Source organism: Struthio camelus, chromosome 7 (assembly GCF_040807025.1).
Source record: "Struthio camelus isolate bStrCam1 chromosome 7, bStrCam1.hap1, whole genome shotgun sequence".
Taxonomy (NCBI): domain Eukaryota; kingdom Metazoa; phylum Chordata; class Aves; order Struthioniformes; family Struthionidae; genus Struthio; species Struthio camelus.
Genome location: NC_090948.1, coordinates 44099233 through 44109052, shown reverse-complemented (window position 1 = coordinate 44109052; position 9820 = coordinate 44099233). Strand labels below are relative to the sequence as shown.

Sequence of the window (9820 nt, the reverse complement as noted above, 5' to 3'; positions counted from 1 at the left end):
GTGGAAGATTTGTGCTGAGAGGCCACAAAAGCCACAAGAACTTTGTGTCAGCCAAGGCAACAGCGAGACAGGCGTCACCTGTGCAAGGCGTCAGGCAACGCACAGCCTTTGTGCACAGAAAACTTCATACGGCAGTGCTGGGACCCTGGTATCTTGTCATGCCTTCAGTGAAAACATCGATTGCCAGGCAATGCCAACCTGGCGGACACACAACTGACAGCTTCTGGAGCTCCCCTAGGACATGGGGCTTTAAATTCAACAGGCATTGGTCACTCTAGAGGAAAGCGGCGGCTGTCTTGCAGCAGAAGCACCCAACGAGTACCTCAGGAAAGCAAGGTCGGAAAGGCCGACAACAAGAGCAAGGGAAAGGAGGGCGAAAAAGGCGACAACAGGCATGTGGCCTTGAGCAATGCAAGGCCTATAGGAGCCTTCGCCAATGGAACTCTTCCAGATGGGCTTCTTCGCTTTAATGAGTAAGTCGCCAGCATGAGCTTTGAGCAACTTCACACATTTCCAAGGAAGAATGCTAGTGCTGTCTCTTCTCACCTGGAGCTGGGCATGCTTTCACATGAAGCATCTGGCCCGAGGGACCCTGCGCCACGCCGGAACAGCCGGAGGGAGTGGCGACTGCTAGTAGTGGGGGACTCCCTGCTGCAGGGGGGACAGAGGCACCCACCTGCCGACCTGACCTCCTGGGCAGAGAGGCTTGCTGGGACGGGGGAGGGGCTCAGGTCTAGGATGGTGCGGAGAGACTGCCAAAGCTTGTCCGCTCCTCTGACTATGCCCCACCCCCGCCCCAGCTGCTCCTCCATGTGGGCACCAACCACACTGCCAGGGGCAACTTGGAACCTATCAAAGGTGACCGCAGAGCTCGGCGGACAGCTGGCAGGACTACGAGGGCCCAGGCGCTTTTCTCCTTGGTCCTGCCAGCGAGGGCGAAGGATGTGCCGCGGAGTAGACGGATGCTGCAAGTCAGCAGTTGGCTGCGCAGCTGGTGTGGGCAACAGGGTTTTGCCTTCTGTGACCAAGGGACCCTGTTTGAAGAACAACATCTGCTCGGGAGAGGTGGGATTCCCCCCCCGCACCCGCCCTCGCTAAGCGAGGCACAGGCGTCTTTGCCAACAGGCTGGCCAACCTTGTAAGGAGGGCTTTAAACTGCTCTTGAGGAAGGACAGACCAGGATGGCCGGGGGGGAGGAGGAGGGAGGTCGTCCTTTCTGTGACAGGGTGGCTGGAATGGGTCCTTACCCAGAGCTTACGGGTAAGGATCGAAGGGCAGACTAACATGGGTGACACTGTTGTGGGTGTTTGCTACAGGCCACCTGATGAGGAAGGAGAAGTGGATGAGGCCTTCTACGGACAGCTGGAAGTAGCCTCACAGTCACAGGCCTTGGGCCTCACGAGGACTTGAACCACCCCGACAGCTGCTGGCGGGCCACCTTAGCAAGGCACCAGCAATCCGAGGGGCTAGGAAGGGCTCCGCCCCCTCTGGAGTTTAATCTGGTGGGAGATGTCAAGGACAACAAGGACAGCTTCTTTAACGAAATCAGTCGCAAAAGGAAGAGTAGGGCAAAAGCGGGCCCGCTGCGGAATGGGGCAGGGGCCCTGCTTGTTCAGGGTACCAGAAAGGCAGAGCTACGGAATGCCTTCCTTGGGGCGTCCTGAGTTTGTTAGGCTCGCGTCCTGCGAGAGTAACTCTCTGAGGCTCTGCCTAGGAGGAAGGCGAGAGATTGCCTCTTTTGTGGGAGACAGGAGTTGGATGCAAAGAGCTTCCCCGTGGCTCTGCAGATCCCCCTGCCTTTCCTCCGTTTTGGCAGTGCCACTTCTTGTGCAAAGGTGAAAGCACTGAGTAAATAGGAACACGCGCCGCCTGAACAGGGGCTTGAACCCTGGACCCTCAGATTAAAAGTCTGATGCTCTCCCAGCTGAGCTACCCAGGCTCCCTGAGGGGAAAAACAGAGCCCAGCTCCAGAGCGCAGCCCTAATTAGCAGACCAAGGGCTTTCTAAGAAGGTCTACGGAGAGAGAGAGAGAGGGAGAGAGAGAGAGAGAGGCAACTCCTGAGATCAGCAATTCATTAACACCTTGCCGGACCGACTGGGTTAACATTGCCCTTTGGCACTTTTGTTCCGAAGCACCTGCTTGCCGCCAGGCTGGGCGTGAGCCCTGCAGTCTCAGGAGGAGTTTGCTCGCACTCAGCAGTGCACGACAAGAAGTAGGAATGCTGTGGCTCTTTCAAGGCGAAACCCTGGGCTGCTCGGCTGTTAACAAACCACTAATCCCGATGCCAGCCCTGGGGGTGGTGGGGGGGTCTCTTGCCGCTTTCCTCTGCTCCCATACCAGGTCCAGGGAGACCGGGTGCCTCCTGAGCCCCTCCTGGTGCCTGCAGTGATGCTGCTGCGGCCCTGCAGCACCACCATCTGTGCGTGCTGTAGCGCCTTTTCAGTGGGGCAGGCAACACAAGCAGGCCCTCCTTCACACACAGCTCACCCAGGACAGGTAGCTCCCAGGTCTCTCCACAGCCCTGAGCATCTCCACCCTGGGCAGCACCATGGCAGAGACTCAGGCACCTCTGTATCAACTGTCTGCCCTGGGGCAGGGATCACCCCCACCCCCTCCTCCCCCGGCCCAGGGCCTCCTGCTTCGGAGTGGGCAGGCTGGGTCACTGGGCTGGTGCAGGCTTTGGCAGCACACAGCTCTCTCAGGAATAGCACCTCTCCGTTCTGGAGGGGATCTCTCTGAATGCGTTGCACACGGAGGAGTGACTAGGACGACAAATAAAAGTAAACGAAAAATTGCACTCTCTTGAGGATACACAGAGAAGAACGAGCAGCTCAGGAAGACAGAGAAATCCCAAAGCAGCCAATGAGCAGCATTTGGTCGCCCAGGCATGAGGGCAGGTGGCCCAGCTGGGGCCAGGTGCAGGGCAAGGGGCTCCCATTTCCCCAGGCCCCCTCCCGTCCCCAGGGAGCAGTAGCGGCAGGGCTGCGGGCCCTGCCCCTGCTGCCCGCCAACATCGCGCATGCGGGCGCTTTGGCCCCAAATGCACAAACGACACCGCTAACGAAGGAAGCAGGACGAGCAGGAAGCACTCAGGCAAAGGCTCAAGACAAATCAGTAAGGAAGGACACAAGCCGTAAGTCGGGAGAAGAGAGGACCCACGCAGAAGGGAACAAAACACAAGCACGATTCATATCAGACAACTGACCAGTCAGCCCTTGTCAGCAGCGCTCCCCACCTGGTCCTCTTCCCCATGCTCATCTCATCCCACAGTGCTTCCCCGCTCACCCAATAACCCAATAATTTACTTTCCGGGCGAGCAAGTGGAAGATTTGTGCTGAGAGGCCACAAAAGCCACAAGAACTTTGTGTCAGCCAAGGCAACAGCGAGACAGGCGTCACCTGTGCAAGGCGTCAGGCAACGCACAGCCTTTGTGCACAGAAAACTTCATACGGCAGTGCTGGGACCCTGGTATCTTGTCATGCCTTCAGTGAAAACATCGATTGCCAGGCAATGCCTCAGGCTGCAAGAGCAGCAGCACAGCTGGGACCACTAACAAGCAGGGGAAACAAACCAGGTGCCAAAAGTTCTTGGCAAAAGCAGATCCAGGAAGACAGGCAACCCCAGGAAACAAAAAGACAGCCCCCCCCCTTCCCTCCCCATGAATAAAATGGATTTTTTTGTTGCCCTCTTGATCTAACACAATGCGAGTAGAAGAATATCGCTTTGCGGGGAGGTGAAGCCCAACAAGATCGCTGGGGAAACACGAGCACCTTGGCTGTTGAATTGCTGCACCACACAGATGCACACCTTCTGCTCTCACCGCCTGAAAGCTCCCTCCCTGTCCTCAGAACAGCCCGTCCCTGACATCCAAACCCAGCAATGAGAGAAGGAACCCATTAGGATCGTTACAGCACACAGCAGATTTTCCACAGATGAAAGCAGTGTTTTTCAAATCTAACCTGCCTACAATTATTTGGTCCCTCTTCAACCTTTGCTTCTACCCTCCCAAAAGTAAACGTGATAATCGGCAAACATTGCTACGACCAAGGGCATGATGGCAGTGTCAGGGCCTGAGGGCAGCAACGGGCCCTGATGGCCCTGCCCAGCCTCCCCTGGGCCCTACAGTTCTGCCCAGGACCCCAGACCCGGGGCCCCATTTCGGCCCAGCCGGGGGCCGTCAGTCCCTGCCCAGCAATGTTGTAGCAGTGCCCGTCTCCAGCTCCGGCACAGCCCCGCCCCTGCCTGGCCGCAGGCTCCGCTGACCCAGACCCTCCCCTCCCCCAAGCTGTGGGCTGACCTTCTGGTCTGGCCTAGGCCTGTCCCTGTCCCCACGGAGGTGCCCGTGTCCAGGGCTGAGGCTGTCCCCACTGCCCCGCTAAGCCCCAGGCAGCTGCCAGCCCAGTCCACTCCCTGACAGACATGATATTGAATGCTCAAGCAAGAGCTTTAATTTCTGAAGGTCTCCCTTCCTGCACTTTGTGAGGCCCCTCTCGGGTTATCCGACAGTGCTCTGTCTAGAAGTCAACACTGTGGGCAAGTGCCGGGGGCCTCGGGCAATCCTGAGCACCATTTTCTTCCAGAGCCCCAGGCCACTGCACTCTGTCTGGCTGTGCTTTTTGCCTCCTTTCAGCGGAGGGTGAGTCAAGAACAGGAGGAGTTGGTCGTTACGGGTGGAGCTGCGCTTATGCTGGAAAGCTCTCTGCTCACAATAGGAAAGGACCCGTGGCTTCTAGTTCAGCCGCTGCGCCCGCTAATTCCCTTTGCTGCTGCTGCTAGTGGGCCACGTTCCGCCTCAAGGAAGCTTGTGAAATGAGCCCCTTTAATGAAGGCGGGATGAAAACAGGTGGGCCTCAAAGCACAGGCAGCTCCTGCACAGCCAGCCCCGAGGTGTTCCCATCGACTCCCCCTGCCAGGGGCTGGGTGTCAGTGCCATGGCCAGTGGTCAAGGCCACAGCGCCACAGCAGTCGTTGGCACCAAAGCCAAACTTGTCCTCCCTGACAGTCAAGAGACTTCTGAGGAGACGTCTCTGCCCGTTTGCCACCCTGCTGACCAAGCCTGGGGCTACTGCCCCAGCAGGGCCTCCCCCAAGCCTGGCTCCTCGCCCAGCTGCCAGGGCCTTGCGCAGCCGCCCGCGCACCTGCAAGCTGCCCTCCTCTCGTCATCCAAGGGAAGCCCAAGGCTCCCCTGGCTTTGGCTCCCACAGTCTGCTTTGCCTGCCCTCTGGCTCAGCCCACACTGGCTCAGCCCACGCCGCCTCCTGAGAGACAGCAAGGCCACAGGCACATAGAGGAGCGCCTCGCCAAAGCCTGGCCTTAGCCAGAAAGCTCTCGGGAAGCTCCTGGCAGCAACGGTCAAAGAGAGCAGAGGCCCGCAGCTCCCAACCCCCAAACCAGACCCCCAACAGAAAGGCTAAGCAGGAACGAGGCCATTATCAGAGCACAGGACAATCCACACAGCCCCTCGCAGAGCGTCCTTTTCTTTAGCGGCTGACTTTATTGCCCGGCTGCATGCCCTTGGATGAGCCTGGGGGAGGCTCGAGAGCACGGGGTGGTCTCCAAGTCTCCCCTTGCTGGCACAGCGTGGTGCCCTGTCACTGGGAAGGCAGCGTCCCTCTCAGGGTAGGCAGTGCAGCAGGGCTGTAGCATGCAAGCAGCTCCTGCACAGCCAGCCCCGAGGTGTTCCCATCGACTCCCCCTGCCAGGGGCTGGGTGTCAGTGCCATGGCCAGCGGTCCTCAGGGCCGGCTGTAGGGATTTAGGGGCCGGTGCAGGAACCTGGAGTGGCCTGCTCTCCTGTCTCGCCGGGATAGCACTGAGCTGCTGCCCCCAGCATCCGGGGAGCCCTGGGAGGATGCCAACGCTGCCTGGCTGGTGCCAGGGCAGACCAGCTCCGACTGCGCGCTGGATGCTGTAAGGGGAGGCAGAAAGGTCAGCAGATCCACCCCACCCCTCTTGGTGTCAGAGCAGTGCCCCCCCCAACTCTCACCGGGGCGCAGAGGCTGTGCCACCCCCACCCTGACCACCCCCTGCCAGGGCCTGCCTGGCATCCGCCTCTAGCCCTGGCACCCAGGGCCTCGGCCTCTTACCAGTGCTGCGGCCAGCACAGCCGTCACACTCCCACAGGCCCGTGGTATGCCCCATGGCAGAGCATCGGCGGTGGGTCCCGCTGGCAGCGCACGAGGAGCACAGCAGCAGTTGCCATGGGCTGGGGAAGCAAACAGGCTGCTGCCCATGGAAACTATGGAAGCCCCAGCAGGGAGCGATGCCCGGAAGGCAACCAAGGACAGCGTGGCTGGAGAGAGGCAGCGCCCACAGAGCTTCCTGGCCTGGCCTCACCTGGCTGTCAAGTGGCCTGGCTGCCCAAGTTCTTGCTGAGCTCAAAGAGCCTGGGCAGAGCCCAGCAGCATCCTCCACACCTTGGGGGAGCCCTTGGTGCCAACAGTGTTAACAGGAGCGTCCCTCCTCTGGAAGCTCAGCATCCCCATGGGCGAGGTCTGTCCTGCTCCCTCACCCCCCAGCCCTTGGAGGCGGTCCCTCCACCTTTCTGCAAGCCCTTCAGACATCTGGCCACACTGCTCTGAGGAGGCTGCGAAACTGCTCCTGCACAGACTTACCCCTCCTCTTCTGCCTGCTCCCTGCCTCCCCGGTAAAGGCACTGGCTGGCATCGCAGCGGCTATACGTTTCGTATAGCTCTTCAAAGGTCTCCTCCTCCTCCTCCTGCTCCCAAGCCAGCCTTCTGCAGCAGAAGGAAGGAAAGGACATGAGCCTGCCCACCCCCAGCACCCCTGGTCAGGTCCAGGATGTTCCTGGTCTTCTGAACCTCCTCCTTTTCATCACCTCAGTGAAGCAGGGGACAAGACTAACGCACTAGGTCTTCGTTCTGTGCCCACTCCACGCCTAACGTTGTCTGGCTGCAAAATGGGAACCTGATCTCTGCCCTCTGCTCTCAACTGCCTGAGCAGCTTGCCTGAGAAGAGCTTTGCGGGCGAGAAGCTGACCCCAGTTGCCTTCTTGCAAGTCCCACTCCTGGGGCTGGGGCTGGGGCTGGGGCTGGGGCTGGGGCACCCTTGCAGGCAGGCCTGAATCCGCCTCTCCTGCAGGCAGCTGCTCTTGCTGGAAACACAGCCTGCCTGCAGGACTGTGGGCTGGCCTGGCACAGCTCCCTGGGCATTCCTCTCTCTCCCAGGCATGGCGGAAGGGAGAAAGGGACCTACCTGATGGGGATTCGGATGCCCAAGCGCAACAGCTCTGTTAGGAAACGGTCCCCGTCTTTGCACTGAGGGCACCTGAAGTTGCTGAAGCCAGCCCGGAGAGCCTGTCCCTGCAGAGGAGACACAACCAGCCTGAACAGGACACTGCTGCTGGGCACCTCCCGTCCCTAAGCCTAAGGGAGGAGATAATACCCTGGTGGGCCCTGCAATCTGGGCTGGAGTGAATGAGAAGGGAAGGCAGAAGGCCTACTGTGGAGGATTTGGCACAGCTGGGCAACAAGGGAGTAAGAGGCCCTGGGATTCCCTTCAGCTCTGGGCCACAGGCCCCAGGCACAGGAGCAGAGGAGCAGGCAGGCTGCTGGGCCCCGAGCCCCTCAGAGGACTGAGAACATCCAGGGAGGTCTGCTGAGGGGAACCTCTGCAGAAGGCCATGAGGCTGGGGGGATGAGGGGGAGAGGGGCTCCACCCTCCTCATGCCCCCAGAGTGGGCCCTGCACATATGTTCCCATGCCAAGAAAGGTGGGAGGAGAGCGCCCAGGCTGCCTTCCTTTGGCCTCTGGGTGGACATGCCTCAGGAGAAGCTTTGCATGATCACGAGCCGTCTCCACAGTCACAGCAACATCACCTTTGGGTGCCTTCAGCTGTGTCTTGCGCAGAGCAGACAGCCCGGAGAGGCGGGTGAGGGAAGGCTCTCCTACCTGGATGCAGCCACGGTGGAACCAGGCGTGCTTGCAGACGGGGCACACCATGGTGCTGTAGGAGGTCCTGTCCTCCACGGGCTCCATGCAGATGATGCACGTGGTGTCCCCATCCTGGTGCGTCTCCACTCTCTGCTCTGGGCGATGCTCCCAGCAAAACGACCTGGGTGAAGGCGGAAGAGGTGAGCGTGGAGGAACTGCGAGAGTCCTTCCGTGTCTCTGGATGAGGCTCACCTTGGCTGTAAAGTCCCTTTTCCCCTCCGCAGGGCACTGAGCAAAAGTCCCTTTTCCCGTCCCTTTCCTCCCAGCATGCTCCCCACCCAAAAGGGCTCGGCGTGTGCTGGCTGAGGCCTGGGCTCCACCCTGCCTTGAGAGGCCCTGGGGCACTCATGCCAAGCTGGGGGCTTTGCCTGCAGGGTGGAGGCCCTGACAGAGCCCGGTCTTTGCCAGCTGTCAGCCCTTAGGCATTCAGGGCAAGCTGAATTTGTCAGCCTGAATCCCCCCAGGGGGCTGAGACCAAGACAGAGCCCACCGGTTCTGACAGGGCTTGGCCAGTGCTGGCAGCAGGACGGGAATTTAGGCACGGCAGGCTCCAGCCCGAGCAACGGCAGCCCTTACCTGTGGCCCTCTTCCTTCTACAGACACAGCAGGACTGCAAAGAGCACAGCAGCCCCCCCCACTGTTGGAAGGGCCCTTTGGGGCCTTGGAGAGGAAGGGGGCATTGTTGGGTTGTGTGACACAACAGGCACCCAGGGCTGTGATGGGCATGAGGTAGCAGAGCTCCTCCAACCTCGGAGGCTCCCGCTCTCTCCCTGCCCTTGCCTTCCCCTTGCCTCCCTGGCCTCCTGGAGCACAGCGACCTCTGGGCAACCCCTGCCCTCCCCACACAGCCCTCCCTCCCTACACTTCCTTCCCCACACTACAAGCCTCCCTTGCTGAGGACAAGATGGGCCCTGCAATGGGGCGCCTCAGGACTTCCTGCATCCCATTGCCTCTCTCACAGCTCCACACAAAAGCCATCCCCCACCCCCCACCCCCCACAACGCCTTTGCCTGGCCTCTGGTTTCTGGGAGCTGCTGGGATACTTTGTTCTCACCATCCTCCCTGGACTTGCGGGCCTTCCGCTTCATGGCGGAATCCACAGTGCCGATCGGTCCCGAGAGCTCTGAAAAGTCCCTGCCTCAGCTGGGCTGGGCTTTCCCCTCCAGAGGCTGCTCTGCCGACCCTGGGGGACAAGCAGCACAAGAGTGTGACTCCAGCACCACCCCAGGAGCTCAGAGGCATGGGGACCTGCTCCCTCCCTCAGCAGCACCCACCAAGCCTCTCCGATCTCCTGACCCTGGCCTCTCCCCTTTTCTTGAGTAATAAGGACACTGACAGCAGCAGTGGGAGTCCCACACCAGTATGCCTCCCCTCAGCCCTGGACGTGCCATCCCTCGCGTCTGGCCATTCTGGAGCTTCATGCAGTCTTTAGTCCTCTGCGAGCAGGGCCAGGAACAAGCCCAAGAGTGGCAGCCATCTGTCCCCCAGAGCCCGCCCAGAGGGGAGGCCCAGGCATTTCTGACCAGGGGGCTGGTAAGGTAAAGGACTCCAGAGCCCAGCACACAGCTTTGGCCGAGTCAAGGTACTTCAGTCCAATTGTTCCTTGCCTCCCCTGGAGAGCCCTCTCCTCTGACCGAGGAGCTCCCAAAATCACCTGGGGCTGCGTTGCTGGACGAGGTTGTTCCCTGGCAGTGGCAGTGCTTGGCCAGCGCTGGGGACCCCTGGCCGTGCTGGCCTGTGCACCCAGGAGCAGCCTGGCTGTGCCAACCCCTGGCTGATAGGCCCTGCTGCTCCCCTGTGAAAGGATGCAGTGCCCCGCAGCTCTGCTCTGTGAGTGCCCAGTGCTGCCCGGAGCTGATTTTCCACCT

At 60.4% G+C, this 9820-nt stretch overlaps 1 protein-coding gene and 1 non-coding gene across 3 annotated transcripts; both read right to left on the bottom strand.

Annotated features, from left to right (window-relative positions):
• Window positions 1–1866: 1866 nt before the first annotated feature.
• On the bottom strand, window positions 1867–1939 carry TRNAK-UUU (transfer RNA lysine (anticodon UUU)). Its single transcript has one exon. It is a non-coding gene; the product is annotated as a tRNA-Lys (tRNA).
• A 3548-nt stretch (window positions 1940–5487) lies between these two features.
• Window positions 5488–8109, bottom strand: LOC138067902 (PHD finger protein 7-like). 2 transcript variants are annotated; one of them, XM_068951238.1, is made up of 5 exons: window positions 7911–8109; window positions 7216–7322; window positions 6615–6737; window positions 6087–6205; window positions 5488–5908 (listed from the first exon to the last, which is right to left on the bottom strand). In XM_068951238.1, the coding sequence occupies exons 1-5, from the start codon at window positions 7995–7997 to the stop codon at window positions 5736–5738; spliced, it is 609 nt and encodes a 202-aa protein (XP_068807339.1). In that variant the 5' UTR covers window positions 7998–8109; the 3' UTR covers window positions 5488–5735. The 2 variants fall into 2 exon arrangements, with proteins under 2 accessions (XP_068807339.1, XP_068807338.1); XM_068951237.1 differs by lacking the exon at window positions 6087–6205.
• Window positions 8110–9820: the final 1711 nt, after the last annotated feature.

Coding starts and splice junctions, on each gene's coding strand:
- LOC138067902 (XM_068951237.1), bottom strand. CDS start 7,997: ATGGAGCCCGTGGAGGACAGGACCTCCTACAGCACCATGGTGTGCCCC. Junction 7,323..7,910: donor TCCACCGTGGCTGCATCCAG/GTAGGAGAGCCT, acceptor TCTCCTCTGCAG/GGACAGGCTCTCCGGGCTGG. Junction 6,738..7,215: donor GGCATCCGAATCCCCATCAG/GTAGGTCCCTTT, acceptor CTTCTGCTGCAG/AAGGCTGGCTTGGGAGCAGG.